This window comes from Vigna unguiculata, chromosome 3 (genome assembly GCF_004118075.2).
Source record: "Vigna unguiculata cultivar IT97K-499-35 chromosome 3, ASM411807v1, whole genome shotgun sequence".
Taxonomy (NCBI): domain Eukaryota; kingdom Viridiplantae; phylum Streptophyta; class Magnoliopsida; order Fabales; family Fabaceae; genus Vigna; species Vigna unguiculata.
In genome coordinates, this window is record NC_040281.1 from 58,742,910 (window position 1) to 58,770,146 (window position 27,237).

General features: G+C 29.6%; 2 protein-coding genes across 2 annotated transcripts; both read right to left on the reverse strand.

Moving 5' to 3' along the window:
• Nucleotides 1-15,079: 15,079 nt before the first annotated feature.
• On the reverse strand, nt 15,080-15,841 carry LOC114175551. The gene has a single exon (XM_028060304.1). It carries the CDS (start codon nt 15,839-15,841, stop codon nt 15,080-15,082), a length of 762 nt encoding a protein of 253 aa, XP_027916105.1.
• A 4,020-nt stretch (nt 15,842-19,861) lies between these two features.
• Nucleotides 19,862-20,658, reverse strand: LOC114176185 (histone H4). Its single transcript, XM_028061137.1, has one exon. The coding sequence runs from the start codon at nt 20,588-20,590 to the stop codon at nt 20,279-20,281; it is 312 nt and encodes a 103-aa protein (XP_027916938.1). The 5' UTR covers nt 20,591-20,658; the 3' UTR covers nt 19,862-20,278.
• Between the last annotated feature and the right edge of the window lie 6,579 nt (nt 20,659-27,237).

The window sequence follows — 27,237 nt, forward strand, 5'->3', positions numbered from 1 at the left end:
ATCCATGGCATACTTTCTCTGAGATATAACAATACCATCATTAGACTGTGCCACCTCAATACCCAAGAAATATCTGAGTTTGCCAAGATCTTTGGTCTGAAAATGGTGACAAATATGTTGTTTCAATTGAGAGATGCCATGGTTGTTACTTCCTGTAAGAACGATGTCATCAACATATACTATCAAGTAAACACATCCAGCACTCGAGTGTTGATAAAAGACAGAATGATCTGCTTCACACCGAGTCATACCAAATTGCTGAACAACATTGCTAAACTTTCCAAACCAAGCCCGAGGAGATTGTTTTAGGCCATATAGGGATTTGCGAAGACGACATACCATCCCAGAAGACTCCCCCTGAGCAACAAATCCAGGAGGTTGCTCCATATAGATTTCTTCTTGCAAATCACCATTGAGGAAAGCATTTTTAACATCTAGTTGATAAAGAGGCCATTGTTGAAGAGCAGCCATGGCGATAAATAAACGAACGGAAGTCATCTTTGCCACGGGGAAAAAGTATCTACATAATCCAACCCAAAAATTTGGGTATAACCTTTGGCCACAAGACGAGCTTTGAGGCGATCAATAGTACCATCAGGTCCAACTTTGATAGCAAACACCCACCTGCAACCAACAACAGATTTCCCAGACGGCAACGGGACCAGTTCCCAAGTTCCACTATTATGAAGAGCACTTAATTCATCTGCCATGGCCTGACGCCAACCAGGATGGGCTAAAGCATCACAGACAGTTTTTGGAATGGTCACAGAAGAAAAAGAGGAAAGACATGTATAAAAAGGTAAGGACAATCGATGATAACTTAAAGCAATATAATGGGGAGAGGGATTACGGGTAGAACGCATACCTTTTCGGAGGGCAATGGGAAGGCCAGACTCAAGTGTCAGAGCCGGAGGAGACAGAGTAGTTGGCACTGGAGTGGAGTCACATGGTGGTGGTTGTGATCGATTACGGCGACTATAAATCTGAAGAGGTGGTGGAGGAGCAGGTGACTGTGGAGCAGGAACCGAGGGTGAAGAAGACACAGTAAGAGGGTCACAAACAATAGGAACATTAAAGGTATTAGAAGAGTTGTCAGGATTGGATGGAGTCAGAGGTGAAGATTGACTTTTAAAATAAAGGGAGAACTCATTAAAGGTGACATCTGCAGACACAAAATAACGGTTAAGAAAAGGAGAAAAACATTTGTATCCTCTTTGTGATCTTGTAAACCCTAAGAAAACACACTTATGTGATCTAGGATAATACAAAAACAGAAGAATATTTTAGTTACAAGGATAATACAGAAGAACATTCCTGTCCATCATCTTCTAGTATAGGGTTGGGCCTTTACTTTTTCCCACACTATCTTTAGGTAAGTTTCTCCCTTTTTGTTAGCTTTAGTGTCTGTCTCTAGCTGCCTAAGTAATTCATGGTCTGATTTACTTTGTCTACAAAATAAACAACTTTTTTGTTTTGTTTTAGCTGCCCAATAACAACCTCCATTTGTGTTGAGCTTGATTTAAACTGACTTTTTAGGCCAGTTTCCAGCCAAGTTGAGTTAGTTGCTTTAAACAGGTGTCCCCAAGCTGAGCTTAGAGTTTATGGGTCCAGGAATTGGATCTAAATCCGTCCTATATTTAGTTTAAATTTTATTAACAAAAAGGGAAATCTTATATGTAGCTATTATCTTTTTATCTTTATCTTTGTAATTTTTTTTTGTTATTATCCTTGTAACTGAAATATTCTCCTATTTTTGGAAAATAAAAACGATTTGTAATTATTTTACCTATAAATAAAATGCTAACTCCCATGGCTGAAGGACAGAATTATTTTGGCATGAGTGCTTTCTACTTCACTTTAGATGAAAAGGGTTCTTCATATTTGTCTTTGGTAAAAGACATTCAAACTTTCTGCCAGAACAAAGGTTAATTAAAAGTTTCAGCTTGACTTATTTAGCTCATTTATAACTTAACTAAGTTTGCTTTATGAATATTTTCCTATATTATTTTTCAACTTTATGAATATAACATCTCAAATTTTTTTAATTCTAATCTACTAATAAAAAATATGTATAAAGTATTTCTCAGTAGAGTAATTCATATTAAAAGGAAGTTAATGTTTTGCACAAACAACTCAATATTAGCTAATAGAACCTGAACTTTGAAATAATAATGCCAATATTCTAATAAAATATAAACTACTGAACTTTCTATTATAAACTACACAGATACAGAAATGAGTTATTAGAGTCAAACTCTTAAAAGTTTGGACTCAATTCATTTAAGTAATCAAACATTGCAGAGAGATTGGGTATGTCTATATAACTTAACAGACAAGATTAAACAAGTATTTAACAAGCCTAGTCTGAACAGTTCTGGAATAGTTTTGCTTGTTTAGACCCATAACAATGAGCAAAAAGATCACCATATACATGGTGGATGGTGTGACGGCCTATGGACAAAGCTGTGATGAATGATAAAAAGTGTACAAAATCTAAATAAAATATCATTAGTCTCAAAAGAATGCTTTGGGGGCAATGACATTTCCCTATAAATGAAAAAAACATGGGAACATCGTAGGTTTAATAAAAAAAGCAAAGAACATGAAATTCTAAAAGACAAAGAACTAAATTCTGAGTTTCTAAAACAGAACTAAATCCTTAAATTTTGAAAAAACAGAGGGCAAAAACATTGAACAGTCGAAGAACAAGAATAGCCACACTTAAGTGCTGCCCACTGGGTTGTCACTAGAGAAGGTTCTCCAGAGTTGCTTGCTTAGGTAGTTCCCAATAGAAAAGACAAGTGAAACCTAGATTTCACAGTTAAACACCAGGGAGAAAGAGTGAACACAAAAATGAAATGGGGGTCCGTTATGTTTCAAAGAATGAAGTACCCCTTAAAAGGGAATTTTTAAAACTGGAAAAAAGCATGGGATGTTCTGCCATGGGTGTTGCAGTGCTATGGCATCCGTGGCATTGCAGTGCCATGGCAGATGCCGCAGATGGTGCCATTCATTGGCAAATAACAGATGGTAAGGGGTCCACAAAGACCACGTTATGGTGTTATGGACATCGCTAGGAATTATGGATTCCTGAAGACCTGGTGCGAAGTACAATTGCTACTTACCAGTATTACCCCGTGCTGCATTTACTAGTTCTTTTAAATGAGCAGTTCTGAGCCATATATAGTGGGTACAAATTATTGCTGTAATATTTAGATTGGCTAAGAAAGGTTTCAAAAACTCTGACCGTACTAAGCAGGGTATGTTAAATTTGAAAGTAGACATTGTAAGTAATGGTTTGGTTCGTTGGAGGGGTGAGAGTGGACAGAAGAGAGTGAATTTAATTAGGTATGTTTGGTAGGAAAGACATATGGTGCTTTGTAGTCTTTCTTTATCCTTTTATTACCCATCTCATATGATAATATTCGTATATATGGTGGAAATATAAAGATTTATCAATAGCATGCTATAGAGGTGTAGTTGCCCTAGCCACCATATGCACTGCCGTAGTGTTTATTTCACTGTATCAGCCTAAATTGCAGCATTTTGTATTGTACTGATGGTATTAAAAATCCCGTGAATGGCCTTCTATGTTAACTTGTTCGAGGGGGTATTTTATGGAGGTATTTTTTATTTTATTTTGGGTACTAAAATGGTTTTAGCTTGTAGAAAATTCTTTCAAAGTTTATAACTGTACCTCAATTGTGTCTCCTCCTCTTCTACCTTGAGACTGTTGCACAAACCCAGTGCAACTCTCTGACAATCACTGTGTGACCTCTGGTGACTGACTCTCTCAGGCAATCAATGCTGCAGCTTGCTAGTTTTTTACTTCCATGTCTCATTCTCATTTTTTTTTTTCAGTTATATCTTGTAAACTTGTTCTTTTATTAACATTATCTTTGTCCATCAGTCTGTTCTCTGTTTATTATTATTCTCTTTGTTCCATCAGTTTGTTCTTTGACCATCTATCGCCCAAAGACCCAAATCCATTCACTCTTTTGGTTAGTCATGACATCCTTGGGTTAAAAATGAGTCAAAAGAAGTGGGTTAAAATATTATTGTCCTATTTTTAATTATGAACATGTCACTATTTGAGCCTTTTTTATTTTAAATTTTAGTATTTATATGCTTTTACTGTATTTAGTATGATGAAATATGAAATATATAGACTGTATAAAAGATTTCCAAATGTCCATCATTGTGCCATAACATTTTGTAATTAGTCGCTAGGTGCCACTATCCGGGATTTGATTACTATGACTGAAGAAATTATTTTTCAAGGACTGTGTTGTTGAAACTAGTTTGCTTCACTTTTCAAGTATTATGATATGATCTATGGTTAGTTTGAATTTCTTATTATTTTAGAACTAGTGCATTTTCTCTAGGTCCTCTCTTTGGTGTTTGAAAATTTAAGAGCAAGCCTTTTTTCCAAGTCTAGTCAATCAATGCATTAATGATAATGTGTCTAATTTCAAATTGTCGTGTCTTCCTTTAACGAAGTTTCTCTTCCATGCCCCCACTTTGTTGGACAATTGATATTTTCACTTAAAAAAAATATATTTTTCAAAATGGTGTTTAATCAATATGCTCTCCGTGGGCCAGTATATGGAAGAATAGGTGTCATAACGATCCTCTTTCAACAGCAGCAGTTTTTACCTACAAAAATGTCATCAGTTGTTTGTGAAGTATCTATCACCTATTGCATTTCATTAAGCTTCCACAATGATGGAGTGAAGGTATTTTGAAGAGTAATCTTAGATACACAAAGACATGAAAAATTACAAAGACATTAACATGACCAATGAAATGCATCAAAATATAGCATCAGAAATTAATACCTTTAAACTAGCGAAAATTTTGAAAGACAGTTGTTTGGAACTAACTACACATGATGGTTAAGCTGCAAACAGTGTGATTTCATTTCTTTATTCAATAGCAAATGTTAGGGACCAAAATACTGAGACAGGAAGGAAAGAGTGGGACTGTAGTAAGGTGGGGGAGAAATGAATACACTCTTTGTTATGTTTGACATTATTGAATATTATAATTATATATGGGCCTCATTTCTAAACTAAGGGAGAGATCATTAAATGAGAAGTAGGATCTACTGAAATTGTTATTTTTAATAAAATCAAAACACAAGAGGACGGGGAAAATGGTATGAAGCAAAAACATAGAGGAAACTAAAAACATTGTTGTGTTGTAAGGGAGAAACCGTTTGAAGAGTAATTCTTTCTCTTGAAACCTGTTATCCTTGTATTTTTCATTTTGGGTTTCTATCAATAATCGAGATGGGAAGTCAAGTCTTCCGGTGAACAAGTGCAAATCAACCTACAAAAGTAGGGGATCCAATGCCTCAAAGATGCAAGATAACTTGGACTGCGTTTTGTTTTTGGTTTGTGTTACTCTAAACCTTGTAATATGCACAACTTTTTATTATTTTAATCCTTTAAAAAAAATTTAAGTGCGTGTCATATTTATTTTATTTATTTGGCTTTTGTTCTTTTTGTTACTTAGTGGACACTATACTCTTTTTGGGTTTTTTTAGGATTGATTGATTGAGGAGTGAAAATGAGAAAGTTAAAAGAGATCAACAAAGAAAAAACGGAAAAACGAGAATGTTTCAATTAAAAAAAATAAGTAAAATGTGAAGAAAAATAAATAAAAAGTAATTTAATTGATATGATAGAATATAAAAAAATTAAAGTGATATATTTATGAAATGACCAAAGTATCGTTGGATTAAAAATTAAATTAAATTGAATCTTGAAGAGATGTTTTAATACATACTATTTACGTAGTTCTGAGTAAGGTACTTACGAGATAAATAATCCTTCATTATTTGAATGTATATAATAATGTAAAATTAGATTTCTAAACACAACCTGAAGTTAAACCTAATTTATAAATGTCATATATATATACATATATATATATATATATATATATATATATATATATATATATATATATATATAAGAAAATGTATATAAAAAATCAGTAAAGCAAAAATCTATATATATCAGAAAGACTTTTTCATAAGTGTGGGTATTTAAAAATGTAAATATTTTATATATTTTTTTTACAATTGATATAAAAACATTTGTTAATCTACATTATCATAAATTATAAATAGTAAATTAACATATTATAATTACCACAATATATGATGCATATAATCTACATTATCATAATAAAATAATAATAATAATAATAATAATAATAATTTGTATTTAAACAAAATTTCAAGTCATGAACTATATAATAAGAAATAAAACATATACAACAAAACATGTTATGGAAGGATAAATAATTACCTTTTTTTTTTGAAATAGGGGTATTAAAGTGAGTTAACTCAGCTTACATAAGTTAACTCATCATTCGGCCCGATCCATTACAGATTGGTGAATTAGTAGATTAGCTCATTTACAAATGTTTTTTTTTTTCTTGTAATTTATTTGATATATTTATTCCATTATAATGAGAGTGAATTTTGTAATACTAGAATCAAAGTGTTTACTTAATTCTCCAAATATTATTATAAAGAGCTAAAGATTAATGTATCAACGCATATAACTTGAAAAATAAATAAATCAAACATTTAAATTATTCAAATATTATTGAATAATATTCTACTATTTAAAATATTAAATTATGAATTTTTATAATTAAAAATAATAAATAATTATAATTAAAAAAATTAAAAATTGTAAAAAATGTTAGTTGATTAAACAAGTTGAATTAACGAATGGTATAATCTTAACTTTTCTGGAACCAAATGGATCGTGTATAATTTCGAAAATTGATATAAAAGTTCGCTTAAGTTCCATATATGTTCTTATAATTGTGTTGAGGGGTGAGATACTGCTCTCATACATGTTCTGCAAATATTATTTGCTTGATTGTGATTACGAAAATTTTCAAAGTAGGTTTTGGTCAATCATACTTTATTTGTCATAATTTTGCAATTAGTGATTTACTTTAATTCTTTTCTCTGTAAACAACAGCTAACAATAAAGTAGAAATAGAAAAAGAAAAACTAAATTAAATTATTCTCACTTTAGAAACTAATTTCTTTTCTTTTTATAAAATCCAATACTAAAGCGCTAAGGCTCAGAATATCAAGAACTTTATAGAAAATTGCTCTACATTTTATATTCCCGGTCCAAAAGGAATAATTGCTCAAAGAAGGTATGAATTAACTTCTGTTCAAAAGTTTATGACTTGATCTACAAAGAGCTAGCAGAACGTTGATCATATATATACTTTTTTTTTATGTTTTTATTTAGTTCTTAGTCTTTGTCTAGTATTAAATTTATTTATATATTATTATAAATTGGAAAGATAAAATTGAAAATCTTATAATCATTTTATTAAAATTAAAAATGTTAAAAAAAACTTCAACAATACTTAAAAAACCTGATGACAGTTATTGTAGGTTTATTACATTTTAGGATATTAATTTCAAACACTACTGTGTATAGCTAAAAAATAAAAGTAAAGAATGAAGCAATTAAATATTGTGCTGAAAAATAAAATAAAATTTCAGAATAATGTTGATTTTGCCACCTCAGTGATAGACATTGGATAGAAAATAGCAAAGTTTGTGTATTTCTTTTCCTGCTTTGACCATTAAGAAAACAATCGATGTGCATTCCTTTGATTTGTAGACAGACACTATAATATTGGTCGTGTTAATTATATATACTGTGTTCATTGAGTGAGAATCATTACCTCTGAAGAAAGGAACAGTCCCAAAGTTATCATAATTTACCTTTTATCATTTTCATTCTTCAACAAGCCAATGCTGAATGAAGTCACACTTAAAATTGAATAATATCTATGTGTTCTCATCATCAATATAATTGTGTTACAGTTTGGTTTTCACTTCACTTAATCTTAGGTTGCTTACTTCAGGGTTAAGCATCTCTTAATTACTCTAATCCAAGGAACACTACTCCCTTAATTATGATACAAATTGAATAAAGAATCTAATTATGCCCATAACTCATCTCAATTCATTTTTTTTTTAACTGTCTTTTCTCACTTCACATGAACCTAATGTTTTGTTTTTTACATTAAATAAAAACAAAAGGTTCATGTTATATTACTCTTTCCTTTTTATATTAATTTATTTTCATTATCCGTTTAGGTCTAGTTATTAACTTGTCCAAAACTGATTGGATCAAGTCAATCACAAGAAAATAGACGGATTATTATATATTTGCATTTTCAAATAATATAATAAAAAATCAATTTTTAAATTATCTTTTATTTTAATTTCTATTTAAAAAAAGTAGAATGAGGTATGTCAAATTTTGAGGACCGAAAAACCAAACTATTAAATCAAACTCATTTTATCATCATTAACTTCGACTATAGAGTTTAATTATAAATAATTGTATTTATGTAATGTTCCTTTGCGTGGACGACATCGTTCATGCCTATTTGCACAGATGGATTTATGGTAATGTGGTTTTTTTTAATGGATGTGCATCGATGTGTAGGATTGAGCGAATTTGCGAAATTCCTTTCATATTTCATCTTCCATCTTCGCTTACATGTCAGGATTTGAGAGTATTTAAATTTATCAAATTAACCCTACAGTTAGTGTGGGTGTGTGAGTGAACCGGTGTTGGGTGGAAAGATTGGGAGGTGTGTGAGTGGGAATACTGTGAGGGGTTGTGTTGTGTGGCACCGGTTACATAACCGGTGTTGTGTAGTGTGTAATAGTGTGTATATATATATATATATATATATATATATATATATATATATATATATATATATATATATATATATATATATAATAAAAAATATATATAAATATGTATAATAATTAAATATATATATATATATATAATATTAATATATTAAATCATATATATATATATAATTAAATAATAATAAAAAATAATATATATATATATATATATATATATATTTATATAATAATTAATAATAATATTTTAAATAATAGTAATTGTTATAAAAATAATAATAATTTAACGTAATTTATATTTTTATTAAAATTTATTAAATAATATTTTTAAAATTTGATATTTTTATCTAATCAAAAAATCATTTCATATATTTTTACCATCAAAGGTATTTTAGTAATCTTCAAATTCTATCCATTAAAAGTTTTTTTTTAATTTATCATATCATTCAGCGTTTATAAAATTTATTTCCAAATTCACCCACTTTACCCTCTAAATCTACTCCAAAAGTACACATATTTATCCATTCAAATTTACATAAATTCATCTTCACACTCTCTCCAAATCCATCCTACCGAAGGATCACACGTTCCAGTTATACCATTTATAACTTTTTTTATTAATTTACAATATACAAATATTTTACTCATACAATGCATAATAATTAAATTATTTTCTAAAACTATCGTTAGAGGACCAACTTTTTTTTATGAATTGCAAGGTACGTAATCGATTTTTCCACATTGATTTGGCTTTGAATTTTATTTTTACCTTAACAACAAATATAAACTTAAATATTAAATTATGGAATAAATATAGAAGAATAAAAAACCTAAATTTTTTAATTTGGGATAACTATAACAAAATGAAATTGCAAACTCCTCAGTCTATAATTATTTTCAACGTATTTTAATTTTTTTTCTATATAAAAAAAAATCTATAATTGTATTATTACTTCTTAGCTTAACAATGAATAAAAAGAACAATTTGAGAACACACAATACCCATCCAAATAATAACAAGTAATGATATACTTCTTAGTTAACCCGAAGGCAATAATGGAATACCATGTGTGTCTCCCACTCCAACTTCCCAAAAGCCATACTACGCTCCATTACAATAATTCATACTCTAATTGCATTCTATTATTTCAAGATTACATTCTTTTTTGTCTTAATCAAATGTTTTCTAAAGGAAAATTATTAATTTTCTTGAAACAGTTTATTGCCATAGTTGCAATTAAAATACATTCAAAGACTCATTTTCCAAAAAGATAAGTCATGCCATGAAAGGAGACATGTTCCAGTGTCTTCGTAATTTAAAACTTCATTGGATTTAAAAAAGAATAAAATTTAAAATTATTAAATACTCTTTATTTTAAAGTAAATGAAATTATATGCTTATATAAACACACACCCTTTTTACTTAACTAATTGAAATTTTATATAAACTAGAGACAAACTCAAATTATAATATATATATATATATATATATGTATATATATATATATATATGTATATATATATATATATATATATATATATATGTATATATATATATATATGTATATATATATATATATATATATATATATGTATATATATATATATACATATATATATATATATATATATATATATCATTTTACAAACTAATTTTATGTGAAGAGAGATTGAATTAGACTTAAAGTTTATTTCTTAAAATGATATCAAAGTAATGAATTAAAGTTCGTCAAAACCCAAATTTTCAGCCCCTTAATCTCTCTTCTCTCTCTGTCACCCACACCACATAATTGCTTTACACTTCACTGCACCCCTTCTCCCTCTTCTCTTCCTCTGCCCTCTCTCTACCAAAAGAAATTATGAATCACTCTTCCTCTGTTGCAGAATCCAAACCTGAGGCCAATTCAGGATCTCCCCTCTTAGCTTCAATTCCTCCTTTTCCTCCATGTAAGTTACTTCCAACCTTTACATTCCTCTTTAATTTAAAATTGGTAGAACCTCATTCCTGTTGTTGGGAACCCTTCTCATACTTTGAACCTGCATTTCCAGCTCACTAGGTGTTACAACTGAAGTGCTCTTGGGTGGGAGGATTATAGCTAGTTAGAAATATATAGAGGTAAGGGAAGCTAACCAATCTTCTTAATTTGAATAGAAAATTCGTAGATGAGCTTGAATTACGTGTTTGATAGATGAATTAGTGTTTGAATTGCATGATTTGGTGAATAATTGATTTGTGCTTGAGGCAAACTGATTCACTGCATGTGGGAACAGGTTCGTGACCTGGTATTTTCGCCTAGGCGAGTGACGCTCGTCTGAGCGAAAACACCAGGAGACGCACCTCTGTTCCTGCGCGAAGTCTCACCTAGGCGAGCTGGGGTCGCCTGAGCGAGAAACGATCTCGCCTAGGCGAACCAGCCTAGCCTGAGCGAGAGTTCGCCCAGGTTTTCTCTTTTTGCCACTGTTAGTGTCTCGCCTGAGTGAGATGACCTCTCGCCTAGGCTAGACTTTTTAGCCTGAGCGAGAGCTACTGCAGTAGTAGTGCTCTAATTCTGTTTTCTTTGGTGGAAATGTATGTTTTAATGTATCCTTGTGCAACTTAGGCCATGTATGGTTGGAATGCTACCATTGATGTATTGTATGATTAAATTGGATGAATACAAATTATGAGAAGATGAGGTTGAAATGGAATTTCAAGGGAAATCCAAGTGGAATTGTAGTGTGTGTAAGGATGTAAGGAATCTATAATGGTTGGTATCCTGAAACTCCAATAATCATTCAAGCTCAGATAGAGCATAATGGATTATGTCGTGAGGAGTAGCAGGAGGTCCTCGTCGTTGGACTTGATCCAGTTCTAGACGTGAAGGGGACTTACCCTGGAAACGATCGAGTGAATACTCCATGTGTCCAGACTCTGCAAAGTCTGGGAACCGTTACAGGTGCAAGCCACCAAGAGCTCCAACGTCGCTTACACAATCCGGATATCGAGTCTAGAACTTATGATTGAATTATATGCTATAAATGATATTTCTAATTGTGAAGTGTATCGATGTTTCTCTTTTCAGTTAGCTTACCCTTCTTGTTTGTGTTGTTTGCTTTTGCATATTATCCTTTTGCAATGATCACCTATGGTTGGTCTGAGCAGAGCAGAAACCAGATGGAGATACCCCCTCCTGAGAAGGAGTTGGAGCCTGGCAAGGAGTGTCCGCTGTAGTTATAGGTTGCTGCTGTATATTTTGGGGTTTATGTAGTTTAATATCTTTTCCACCTACTCTTACCTTGTATATATAGATGTGGCTTTTTGGAGGACTGTACTAGATTTACATACTCTGTGTGTATGACTGTTATTCCTACTATCTGTTATGTTTGATTAGGATATAATGTTTTGTTTGATAGTGTGAAAAACTATTAAATGGAATGTTACAAGGTCAATCTTAATCAAATTAATAAAATTTGTGGTTGGATCTAATGTTATACTCACTATTAGATCATCTATTAATGTTTAGTCTTATACACAAAATATATATATCTTAATACAAAAGTTGAGTTAAAAATGTCACATTAACTAAAAATAAATTAATTTATATATATAAACCTTACTTTCCAAACTAATTTTTGAAGTTAAATTAGATTTAAGTTCACTTAACAAATGCTCTCCTCCATAAATTATGAATAAGCATACAAGGTATTTTCTGCCAAGCTTAGAATAACGTAAAGAGTCAAGTATGTTGATTACTGAAGCTTTTTGCGAATGATTATTTTGTGATTGTTGAATTCATTATCAATGACTTTTATTGTATTTAGAATAATAAAGTTAGGTTGATTTGATAAGATTAATTTTAGTCCAAATTGATTTAACAGGGATGTGATTTATATTTGAATATTCTTATCATAAAAGCAATCAATAAAAAAGTTCAGTGTTGATTTTGCATTTAACAACACATAAGATATAAGATTGGAATATGTTGTTTAGAGATATAAGTTTTATATGATGAAAATAATCTATAAATAAATTATAAAAGATTCACTATATATTCAATAAGTTTTATTTCTTTGCCTTCCAAATATATTTTATAAACTCTCTTTAGGAATATAGTTTTGATAGATCATTTGTTTTCTTTACATAGTGTAATCATCGAGGAAATAGCTATGTTAGTATAAGTTGATTATAATATTGATTTTGATAATTTATTATTTTTTAACTATCGGTTCAATTATTTTTTTCTTGGACCTAAAAGGGAATTGTGATAGTGGTTTAATCGATGGAATATGTTTATTATGTACAATTAAATACTTCAAAATATTCTCAACTTAGTTTAAATTTGAGATATTTTAAAATTGTTTAACTAATGAGTTACAATTAATTAGAGGTTACAAGATGAATCATGATTTAAGATAGGTCAGATTACAATTTTGAACCAATCAATTCATTTTAAGTAAACTCACTTAACTCGCTTAATTGGCAGGTCAATTTGCTTCGATCAATAAATCCGTTTTTATTTTGTTTAATTAAGAAAATAAAAAATATTTAAAAGACTAAATTTCTTATATTATACTTTTTTAAATATGAATATGTAATAGTATTATCTTTTGAATCAGTTATAAATTAAGTTCCAATTATTAATTATAATAAAGTAATTTAACAAATTAAATTTTAATTATTAGTTATAATAAAGTAATTTAACATGTTAATATAACAATTATTTTAATTTATTTAATTAAAAATATTAATTAATTAATTAAAAGCTCATAAAATACTTATATAATTAAATATATTTTTAATATATATATATATATATATATATATATATATATATATATATATATATATAAATCATCTATGTAAATTAGTACGGAGACAAAACTGGAAGTAAAAGGATGAAAACAAATTAATTAATAATTTTTGGATAATTAGAAATGTAAGGAAATTGTGGTAATTGAAAATGAAGTGCATCTGCTTAATAATGGAATTATAGTTGAAAATAGAGCAATGCAAACGTGGGTTATTGTTGATGAGTGAGAACGTGGCACTTGAGTTAATGGTAGGGTCATTAGCATGTTTTGTTAGCACACGCAATATTCATACTCCATTTAAACCTTCTTTCATCAATTTCACTAGCCCATCCCATCATAAAAGGAAATTGCTACAAATTAAAATAACTCAAAGGTCAAAAACTATATTTAACAATCAATAAATTTTAAAATATCATCCTCTTCTTTTTCAACTTTTATGTCCCCATCTTCTCTTGTTCGCAAATGACAAACTATGTCGGCGACCTCGAATGTATATGTTTGTCTTCTTGTATGGTCATTAAAAATCTGCTTTTCTTATTAATATCATCACATTTGAGGACAGAAAACAAGAGTAAATAAAAACAAATAAACAAGAACGGTACCATATTTAAAATGTTGTATTTTAATGTTTTATTTAGATGTTTATCTTCTTACTTTGATCTTTAAAACTGACGCCATTAGATTGTGGAAAGACAAATAATTGCAAGTCCTTTTTGTACTTGTCTTATTGTCCTCTATTAATTCTATTAATTAAGAATCATCCACTTAATTAAACAAAAATATAATTGTAATCACATGAGTGACAGGACTGCATATTCTGTAGCAGCCAAAGGAGGTAAGACATTAAATTCATCGAATTGCTTCTAGAATTACCTCCATATCATTTTTATATAAAACAATATTGTAATACATGTTTAGACAATTTATTTTTAAAATAAAAATAAATTTTCGTATAACATCTATATATGTATGTAAATTAAAAATAAAAAATTAGAAAAATTATACATAAAATATTTACAAATAAAGTAATTTAAAATTATAAATAAATTTGCATCAATGTTTACAAAATGACATGGAAACATGCTTATAAGAAGATCTGTAATTAAATTGACATTGTTAATCGGAAGATATGATGATGATTTAGCTGCAAAAGAAAAAAAAAAGTTGCATTATATTTGAAAAAATAAAATAAAAAGGTAGAAAACAATTACAAGCAGGAGCAGCCATTGTTTGTTTGTGTGTGTTGTCGGGTTTCTCGTGATTGTCATTGAGTCCTATAATCAATAGCCACCAACCTAAAGAACAAAAATGAACTTAGAATTCACCAAAAATAAATAAACAAATCCTATAATCCACTCTCGGAGGAAGCATGGTCCTTTATGCATCAGTCCCCAACTGTACATATACCCCTTCTAAGTGAAGTCAATATTATATTTTCCTTTTGCTCAAGCAACAACCCAATTACCATAATACCCAACCCATCCCTAACTTTCACCAAAACCACAAGCCCAATCACGTCAATTCAATAAAAAACTCTCGTCACGTCTCCCTCACGTGACTTCCACCCTACGACGCTTGGGGCAATGGAAACGACGTCGTCACCGCAACGCTGCTGTGATCTTTGCAACTCAGTGCCTTCAGTATTCTCCACGACACCTTCCCGGTGCTACGATTCCCGCCCATCTTCTCCGCCGCAAGAAACATCGTGCTCGATGCGTTCCGCCGAACCTGCCGATTCTTCATGTCGCTCAGCTCCATCTCAGCCGGCACCTTCATCGTCCCGAACATCAGAGAGTACCAGCGCGGCTTCGTCGTCTTCTTCGACGCAGCCTCCTGCAGTGTGCCGCTCCTGGCGGAGGAATTCCGGTCAACCTCCGGATTGGAGGACTCTCGCAGCCTATTGTAATCCAAACTCTTGCTGTTCCTCATCATGAGGCGGCGAGAGCCGGTGCACGTGCTGACACTGTTCGATCGCGTCACGGAGGAGAGAGACTCCGATCGACGACGGCGCGCGGGCGATTTATCCTCTTCGACGATGAGGTTTTTGAGCGGAAGGAGTTTGCCGCAGAAAATGATGTCATCGGCGGGGCACATGTCGGAGCTGCTGCTGCTGCTGAAGCCGTTGAAAATCTCGCCGGCGTTATCGTGTAACGACGAGGGTCGGAGTATTTTCTTAAGCGAGGTTTCGTCGAAGCTTGGAGTTCTGGAATCGGGGTTAAGTGGAAGGTCGCAGAGCGAGAGTGCCTCCTCTTGCTCTTCTTCTTCGTCTTCTTCCGGAGATTCCATGTATTGGGCGTCTTTCATTATGTGCGTTTGCTCTTCTTCCATTGTTGAACAAAATTATGGGAACAATGGTTGTATATATACGTGTGCGATTTTCTTGGATGCGGTAAAATGGGGTTTTACTTATTCTGTAAGGAGATTTGGGAGTGAAGTTAATAAAGTAGTTGCGAGTTTGAGTGAGAAGCTAAAAATGAAAAACCGTGATTATTAGAAAGGGAAAAAGAAAAGGAGTGGGGGAAAAAACAAAGAAGGGTGAGGAGAATTATTAGTATCTATCACACTTTAATTTTTGGGTTGGAGTGTATATAACGAAATTTATCTTCTAGGTGCGGTGCTTGTGATTATTTTGGCGATGGCTTCTAGAAAATTTATAGGAATAGTGCAGTGTCCATTTCTACTAAAGAACGGGCCACTGTGTCCATATAAATATTCCAAATTAATTTAAAGATTTTTTTCAGTGGTTGCTATTAGGCCTTATTACTGGCTGCTTTGGTGATTTAGGCCCACTTGAAGGAACCTCCTTTGCAAATATAAACACAACTATTCATGATTTGTCATTGTTCTTATTAATTACCAACATCAACACAAAATCCTCATTTCAAAATTCAAACATACCAATTAAGGTTTTTAATTAGAACATAATGAGCATTAAGTATTAATATCAAAACAGTGCATTGTTTCCTGTTTCCAGTAGTGATTTTAGTTGGGATTAGTGATGAATTTTGATTTAGGCAGCGTATGATTCGCTGCATGTTTTGTCCTGAGGAATGTAGAAGCCCCACGCCATGGACACAACCTTCCAATTATAATCTTTTATAACATACATAACAACAAACCATTAACGCACATAAAATGTTCAGTTTACTACTTTGGCTTTATACTCCAATATTTTAGAACATAAATGTCTTTTATTGTTATTATTTTCAAACATATTTTTTATTCACTTTTCTATTTTAACTCTATTTCTACTTTATTTTAAATATTTCAAATAGATATACTTTACCAATAAAAATCAATCCTTATATAAAATTATTGTATAATAATACTTACCAATAATTTTGTGAAACAAATATAACTTAATCCCAATTATAATTTAGAGAGTTATATATTATGGACTTGAATTTTTAATTAGTTTTCCATCTTGAAGCTAATTTTAATAAACAAAATCTAAAGTCACTCCCAAAATCTTAATCAAATTAATTCATTTTGTAATATTCACATGATATTATCATACTTACAAAAAGATTTCTTAAATATCAATTTTAGTGACAAAAAATATATTTAGAGACCAATTATATTGATAACCAAAACCTTGGTAGTTAATGTTAATAATCAATTTAGAGACCAATTCATAATAAAAACTATTTTAGTTACTAATTTAGAGACAAATTATAATTTTTTTAAACTATTTTAGTTACCAATAATTTTTAGTTTATAAATTGTCACTAAAATTGATCATTATTTAAAAATTTTATTGTAGTATATTAATTCAAAACATTTATATAAAACTAGGTAGATATAAATTATATTATCACCGGGCTATAAAAATATGCATATATTCTTAAATTCAAAAGTTCTCAAAATAAAATATACAATACATCATATGATGGTATATATATATATATATATATATATATATATATATATATATATATATATATATATATATATATATATATATATATATATATATATATATATATATATATATATATATATATATATATATATATATATATATATATATATATATATATCAATTAAAAGTTTGCTTAGTTCCATTACCACTTACAATAGAGTCTCTTCTTATACTAGTACGACCATAGAAGTTAACATACACTTAAAACAATATAACAATAAATATCAAAATAAAATAAAAACATATTATCATGTACTATATATGAATGAAAACATCTCGGACAATATAGTGTGACACCATCTCAGCAGAGATTAATAAGGATTTAACATTTCAGTCAAGACTAATAAGGGTTATACATTTTCACAAGGATAATAATGATCAAGCATAATTAACCAAGAGACATAGACATAAGTAAGATTAACAAAATTCTAAAAAAAAAAACTTAAGAAAGATAATCACCTAGACAACCATGACCCAGGTAAAAGTCCACAAATATATTATAAATAACACTATTCAGAAGGTAAATATTAATACTACCAATTCATTACATAATTTATTATTATTTGATACACATACCTGACTTAGCGTCGAAGTGTTTTTTACACGCACGTTCACATCTCGGACATTGTCAATATCTTGAACCTTGTACATTTCAGGCTATTTGAAAGTGAAATGAGAATATATCGACGTGAGTACTTAATAGTGTGAAGAAGTCTCTTATAAAAAGTATTTCGACTATATAAAAACACATCATATAAATATTTATTATTATATATGAATACTAATGAACTCACATTTAGTTATACATGATGTCATAATTTGAAAAGATCTTCTAAAAGATTTTAAAATCACAATAAACAAGTCTCATCAAAGACTAATACTTGACTTATCTTGAACCAACCATATATTCTCAATCTTTAGGCAACATAAAGCATCTACTACCATATCCGCTGTATATTTGTTACTAAGTCTCATAACCCAACCCCACACTTTTAGTTCAATTTCATGTCAAAGACATCCATAGTTTTACTTTATGCCTAAAAAATTTCTAGCTTGGATTCACACTTAGAGCATCTGAATTTGATTTCACATCTTCTTATTTGTTTCTGTAAATTTAGGTTCTTTAATTCAATTTCGTAGCTAGAATATCTCTAACTTAACCTATGTCTTAAGAAATTATTTACAAAATCAATGTTAGTTCTTACAAATTAGTTATAGGATTTAATCATCTAAAAATAAGGACAATTACACAAAAATAAGTTATGGGAAACAATCACTCAAATCAGTGACAATTAATTAAAGATGAGTTATATGATATAATTGTTTGAAAATGAGTGACAACCATTAAAAACAGTTATATAATACAATCACTCAAATATGAGTGATAATTAATTAAAAATAAATTATATGATATAACCATTCAAACATAATTCATTACCACTTGAAAACAACTGCTCAAAAATGTGTTATATCAATTTTAAATTATAGAATTTTATCAAATATGTAAGTGGAAAAAATGTTTAATGAAAACTTCAAATTAATGATTTTCAAACTTCATGACTGTAAAATCAAGTTTTTTTTACTTATTTATATTTCAAATTATGTTTAAACTAACAAAGTATAAACCCTTGCAAAAATTACTCACCTAATTATATGCTTATTTTACTCAAATTTCAAATTGAAAACTTGTGTTTCTATCCCCAAAGAAATTGACTTGAACTTGAAGATTAACATTATAAAAAATTATGATAATATAAATTGTTAGTTATAAAAAAAAAAAAAAAAAAGACGAAGTTAATTATCAAATAGTACTGTGAACTTAGTGATCAAGAAGGCTTTATCATGAGGATTTGGATCCGTTAGCGAGTGATCCACAAGTTCATCAAGTGGTTTCGTCATCTTCTTTAGTTACTAGCAATGTCAACAGAAACAATTTACACACAAATTATGTAATATAAAAATAAAAAACAGTTTAGACATATTTTTATTTTTGTTTCTAAATTTAAGCCATACAAAATTACTCGTTATGTTCTCTACGAAGATCAGGCTGTTCCAGAAGATCATTTACTTTTTAACTCATCAAAGTGGCACTAACCTTTTTCGCAACTCTAGAGATTAGGTAACCTATGTTCATTCAAATGAACTAAACCCATCTTGTAACCAGTAGACAACTATTGAGAAATTGAAGCCATGAATGCTACTTCCATTGTAGCCAAGCCAAACATCATTTTAATACAATTCTCCTCGGTATTAGGTGGTAACAAAGCATTTTAAAAACCTTTAAAATTTACCAGACGGGTCTGTTCAGAAAAAATAAAGGAAAGTAAAGCATCCAGCGCTACTTCGTTTAAGAGCAACAAACTTTTATACAATATTACCAGCCTGCAAGAGAGATTTTCAACGCAAAACAATCAAAACCAGAGGGCTTGCACAATCAATTTTAATCTAATCTTAACAAAACTTAAACACAACAGAATTCTTCTACAGCATAATTATGCCATTCATGCATTAACTACAATGGCAAACAAAGACTTAATTCAATAATGACACAGCCAGAAACACTTCAAATCCTAGCCGTAGGTTCAAGAAAACTCAAGAACCAGAAAGAGCTATAACAATACTTTTAATTTTTAATTTAGTGCTGTTTAGGTAACAAGAAAACACAAATGCACAACGAATTTCCCTTCGAAACGTCCAATTCATACTTACTAAAACCAATAATTCCCTGGGCTACAACTCAAAGCCAAACAAGAACAGTTCTTGAAACACTAAGCAATATCGACAGCAAAATTGACATTATAAGAAACCCTAATTTCCGAGCCATTGTACAAACCCCCAATTCTCTAACCACCGAAACCGTAGAGGGTCCTGCCTTGCCTCTTGAGAGCGTAGACAACGTCCATGGCAGTGACGGTCTTGCGGCGAGCGTGCTCGGTGTAGGTGACAGCGTCGCGAATCACGTTCTCGAGAAAGATCTTGAGAACACCACGGGTTTCTTCGTAGATGAGACCACTGATACGTTTAACACCACCACGTCTAGCAAGACGGCGAATAGCGGGCTTGGTGATTCCCTGAATGTTATCCCTCAGAACCTTACGGTGTCGTTTGGCACCTCCCTTTCCGAGCCCCTTGCCACCCTTTCCTCTTCCAGACATGGCTGACGATTTTTCTTTCTTCTCTGACACAGAACTGAATATGCAAGCAAACAACTTGGCGGGGTAGTGCGAGAATCCAGGTGTTTATATAGATACGGGAAAAGATCTTTGGCCGTTGGATTGGTTAGCGATCCGTGTGAATACGTAATTACGCCGTTGGATTGAAATGGTTGATTTTTATTGGCGGAAAGCGTGTGACGCGGATAGTGAGGTTTGAAATGTGTATTTCTCTCGTTGGGAATTGTGTCTGTGAGAAAACACATATTTTTTGCGCGGGTGCGAAGTGAATCCAATGGTGAGCGCAATTTAATTATGAAATTTTGAATGAAAATCCAACGCGCTCGTGTGAAAACGTAATCACATTTTGGGTAATTTCGGATTTGGCTTTGCAACGCGGGAAAATGTAATTGAGATTTCAGGCACTAACCTAGATCATAATTTGTGCATGCCCAATCAGCAAAAACTTTAAAATGTTTCGGTTGTCTATTCTCATAAAAAGAAAATTAAGAATATAAATTCCTTCAAAATTATGCAATCGAACAAATCACTAACGGCGATTTAGTTGATAATGGAGCATTACTTTAACTTTATTTCCACTCAAGCAATCTATAAATTTTGTGATTATAATTATATATTATAAAAAGTGATAAATTATTAATTTATCATTATAAGTATATGTCATAAAAATAAAAATAGAATAATAATAATAATATTTTCTGTTGAGGGAATAAATATTAATTCTTTCATAAATTAGTACTACAAATAAAAATATAATGTATCATATTTCAAATAGCAATTAGATGAAATTTATGCTCATTCCAGCATATCATAGGTTCAAGTTGGAGCAGAGTTAAAAATTAAAATTTTTCCGACTATAAATGAAAAAGGAATGAATTTACTTAACTCTCAAGTTATGCAAATTCAAATCGAATTAGATTAAGTTAACCATCAACCCACTTCTTTTTTATTTTTGAATAAAAAAACTGATTTAATTATATTTATCTATATTTTTTGATGTATTTAAGATCATACAAATTTAAATATCCAAAAAATGATAAAGTTGTTTTCATCCTACAAATTTAAATATTTTGCACCCTAATGAGTAATCTTTTTAATATATAATCTTATTGATGGAGCTCCATGAATATGTAAAGTATTTTTATCAACAAAAATAAATATACGTAAAAAATGAATAATTGAATTATCCTAACTTTTATATATATATATATATATATATATATATATTAAAAAAATTGTTCTTCCTTCTTCTGATAGTATTCCCTCTTCTATCGAGGAGTGATAAAAGATAGTTTTTCAAAAAAAATTATATTGTTAAAAAGTAGATTTTAAAATTTCTAATATATACATTTCGAGTATGAGATTATACATTAATTTTATATTAGTTATACTATAAATCCTCTAACCTATGACTATGATATCAAGTTAAGAAATGAACTTATAAATTTAATTCAACCTTACAAAATTGACTTATAATGTAAAGTTTGTAACTACTTATATATTATAAAGTGATACACATCTATTTGTTAAATAGTTATGCAGTATTGAAGTGTTTTCACTTAAATATTTATTGGAAGTGATTCAACTAGGATTGAAGATTGTTGGTGAATAATAAAGCAAATTTTAATTTGGTTAAGAAACCAACAACTCATGAGAGGACCAATTATATTGAGATTGTATATCATTTTCTTCATGTTAACTTAATAATGAAATATATATTCACGCAAACTAAAAATATCTTAGAAAAATCTATATAAAATGAAACATTTAAAAAAATGTGAAAGGTGTTGGACATGGATTTTTAAAAACTTTGAATTAAGCAGAAGAATATTCTAAGTTAATCACAAATATAAAAATGTTTAATTGAGTTAAATGTGTGGTTAAACACAATGAATGTATAATCATGCTAATGGAACTTACTAAATATAGTATATGGTAATAGCTTTTGTTATACTTAGACAATCTTATAACATATAGATGGACTAATCGGAATAATCTTATTTGTTAAGTTTGTAGATGGTCTAACCTAACAATAATAATTATGTTTTGATTAAATAATATTTTTTTAAGTATGTCAAATAAAAGCATTGAGTAGTCACATATTCGACACACTATCAAACTCTAAATGTCTACCCTTCAAATTCATTTAAGAAAAATCTACATATTAAGCTTCCTAAGATGAAATGCTCAATATACATCTATCGGTACAATATACAAATTCATTTTAAATTTGTTATAATATACAAGAGCTCATAAAATCGATTCGTGAGACTCCATATGTATTTTAACACATTATATCAAGATTATGTGTACTAACTTTTGAGTTCTTAGTACAAGAAAAACATGTTAAGAACAAAAACTATTTCAAGAATAACAAATTGGGTGCTAGAAAGTGTGTTGTCATCTAAAAGGCTGCCAATCTTTAATGAAGATTTGACATGTGAATAAAATATTTGAATGCAACGTACAACATCCAATGATCTTATTCAAGATGTCTATAAATAAAAATCTCATAGTGAAAAAATAAGTAACACTTTTACGGTGAATCACACGACATGTTGTGCATGTTAAATATTTTTCTTATAGTATTAAGTCTTGAGAATGTATGGAAGACTAGTTTTAAAAAGTGTTATCTTCTTAATAGTTATGGTGTAATTATTTCTACTTAACAACACTCACTACAACAACTCTGATTTATAACCGGGGTTTATTAGGAGGGGTTAAAATAACCTCAAGTAATTTGTTTATAGGGTAGAGGTTTTTTAAAACCCCGAGAAGTGTTGGAGTTTTTTTAAATGAACAGCAGGAAATCTTATTTCTCACAACTTTTTCATAATTCCTCTTTTCTTACTTTTAAGTTATATTCTCTTTGCGCGACCTAACACCATAATCTTTTCTCACTACTTCATTTCTCAATCTCAGGTAAAATTTTCTTTTGCAATCTTTGAATCTTAGTAAAAAGTTGAGTTTCCCTCTCTTAATCGTAGCTTCTCAATTGTAGCTTTCAATTTATCTGCATTTCTATTTCTAAATCTTCATCGGTCAATGGCAACTGTGAATTGGTAATGGATTTCAATTTTTTTTTCACTTTCATGTCAATTTCTTACTTTCCCTCTTTAATCGAAATTTGTCCTGCATTGCGTTCAGTGGTTCTAGTTTGTTCATTGTAGCTTTGGTAGTTCGTGTTGCTTAACAGTTGTCTCATGTGTTCAAAATTGCTTCACAGGTTTGTTACTTAACCTAATCTAAAGTTGTTACAACAATTAAACAATACCTATTGTGCGTAGCGAGGTTTTAAAATTTGCCAATGAAGGGTTGAGCATGCTTCTTAATAGGGGCAGAGTGATTCAATGATAATTTTAATTTGCTTTTAGTTTGCTTTTCCTACTTTAACTGAAAGTGAATACGTTATTTATTAAGCAGTCACTCAAGAAAATTCTGGCTGGAATCCCTTCACTAATTGATGTTCAAGTTCGAAAGACTATGATATAAAAAATAACTTAAAAAATGTTCTTCAATTGTTAAAAAAAAACTAGGACAAAATTGAACTAAAGGCACAAAAGTGGGGACTAAATTGAAACAATCAGGTATATATGGGTACTAAATTGAAATCAGTACAATGACATTTGTCACACGGGCATTATCCTGTCATGTGACACTGACATTGCCACGTGTCACAACAAGGACTTGACACGTGGCAACAAAAAAAAATTGCGAAAAAAAAAATAAAAAGTTAAAAAGGTTAAAAAATTTTAAAAAATTTTAAAAAACCAAAGAGTGCCACATGGTGTGCCGTTATTTTTTTCTGAAAGGACCTGATTGAGGCACTTTTTCAAAAGTGGGACGCAATTGACACTGTTTTTCCTGCAGGTACCAAATTGACACACTCCTACTAAAGTGAGTATCATCCGAGTAATTAAACCTAAAAGTTAGAATACATCACTTGATGAAAATGACGCAAAGAACAAATAATAAACATAATAATAAAATTTTAACATAGATCTTATATCTTTTGAACTCCAATATATGTTTGATGGTGATAAAAAAATATTCATAGCAATTACATTAAATTTTTATATTGTAGTAAATAAAAATTATTTATACAATTATAGTGAAAAAATTAAAGTATGATTGTAATAAATTAGAAAAGAAAAAATAATTAGATAAAATATATCGAAATCATATTCTACATGATTAAAATAAATAAAAAATAAAAAAATAAAAAAATTAATAAATGTGTGTCTTATAAACAATTTGGAGACTATTGAAAAGAATCGCACAAAGAAAAACAAATGTATAATTAAGGGTATAATAAGATGAAAAATATCTTAGAGATCTAAAAAAACTTTTCAAATATCAACATATATACTCAATGGTTGGAAAATAACAAAAATTATTTTAGCGAAATAAAATAGTTCTTCAAATGAAACAAAAATTAATAATAATAAGTAATTTTTTTTATATTACCTAGTAAATGAAAGGTTTATGCTATTAAAAACTTAAATTGTTAGTATTAAACATTCTCATCTTAAAGGAAAATATACAATAAATAAAAATATTAAAAAATAATAGAAATATTAAAATGTTAGAAATATTTTTTTTAATTGACATACATAATTTTAACATAATTACATAAAGGTTATGATAAGATAGAAAATATATTGGAGATGTGAAAGAGTTTCGTAACAAACCAAATAATTAAAAGAAATAAAAGATATATATATATATATATATATATATATATATATAAGATTACTTAATTAATTGTGAATATTTTAACAATTTAAACGATGATTGAGATATGGTGGGGACGAGTATTATGGCGGGATATGTACATCCTCATCCCCATCCCCATACTCAATTGAAAAAATTGGGAATTCCCCATACCCATACACATACCTAGTCAATGCAAAGATTCCCCGTCAAAATGGGGACGGGTTCGGGTAATACCCACAGGGACGAGTTTATTTGCCATCTCTAGTACTAACACAGTTAACTTTACAAACTCCTCAAATATGATCCTCTTTCATATCATGGTCTCATATGTGAAGCCTCTTCAACTCTTACCACCTTATTGTCCTCTATGTGGATGTGAGTTTGATATAGTGGAGTTAGGATAGTACCAATCACAAATCTCCTTAAATACACTTGACCTCATCCTAGATTAACATTTCACATTTCCCCTCGAAAAAAAAAAAGTTAACGTGACAACCATGACACACTAAACTTTCACAAGTAATGTCATGCATGTTAAAGAGATGTAAGTGAATTTGTCATATGACTCTATATAGATACTCTATTTATAGTTTAACTGTTTTACTAATAAAATATTCATTTTTTCTGGTCTTTACAAACATAGTTTAACTATTTTTAACACATAACACAATATAAACTACTTCTAGTATAAACAAAACGTCACAGGGTTACCACCTAGTGGCAAAACAATTTTGATAAGGATTTAGAGTTTTCTCAAGTTTACATTATTTACACACATACAACTTCTAATAAGTAACCCAATATGTCATATTTATTATTATGACATCAAATTTAATTATCCATCTTTTACTCTCACAACATAAAGAATCAACACTTCAGTCATGTTCCCAAAAGACTCATCAATTTAACATGTTTCAAATCATATATTTTAACTAAAAATTCACTAAACCAGTCCAATACTCGTAAATTCACAATTTCACAAAATTAAAAGTTTCAATCAACTTCACATCTGATGTGAGGACCTAACAAAATAAAATAAAATAAAATTATATATATATATATATATATATATATATATTAATATTAAAAAGTTAAAGGTTTAATATGGTTACTCCATAAATCGTTTCTCAAAACCCCTTCCAATTTTAATTCGCACAAGCTAGATTCTTCTATCCTTCTTCATTCTTCCTCAAAAATTTGATTTTCTTCCTTGTTTTCTTGAAGATCCAATGTCATAGAAGTGATTAGTCCGAAGGGTTCTACCATATAATTCGATTTCATCTTATAAGGTAAGTTCAAGTTTTTACCATCTTTGTAAAACTAATATGTTTTCTTATACATGTAGTTTTTCAGGACTACATGTAATTTATCTGTTTCCTAGATGAAACTTCATCTCGTCGTCATTCTAAAATTATGTCTTGATTATTGATAAGACTTTTTGTTGTGTAATTATAACAATTCTAAGTGGTGGAACCGTGTAGGGAAAAAATGATGAATATATCGAAAATGGTAGTTAAATTCCTTTCAAATTTTAAAATCATATGATTAAATTTAAATATTAGGGTATGAATCTGTACTTGCATATTGACTTAAATATGAGAAAAATAAGAAATTATTTAAGAAGTATTTCTGATAAAAATGATATATATATATATATATATATATATATATGAAAAATTCTGCATTCTGGTTTATAAGTTTACTTTTTTGAATTAACATTTTCTAAAATTTAACTATTTTTTTATTTGATAGTTATATAACTAATTATTTAATTACAAAATAAATAAGAACTATTAACAATAAAATTAAAAAAATCATTTTAATTCTATAATAATAATAATATTATTATTGTTTTTTGTTATCATAAAAGATCCATATAAAACATGTAAACGTATTTTTACTAGTTTAATATT

Excerpts from the sequence above, each read along its gene's own strand:
- LOC114176185 (XM_028061137.1), bottom strand. The coding sequence starts at position 20,590 with ATGTCTGGAAGAGGAAAGGGTGGCAAGGGGCTCGGAAAGGGAGGTGCC.
- LOC114175551 (XM_028060304.1), bottom strand. The coding sequence starts at position 15,841 with ATGGAAGAAGAGCAAACGCACATAATGAAAGACGCCCAATACATGGAA.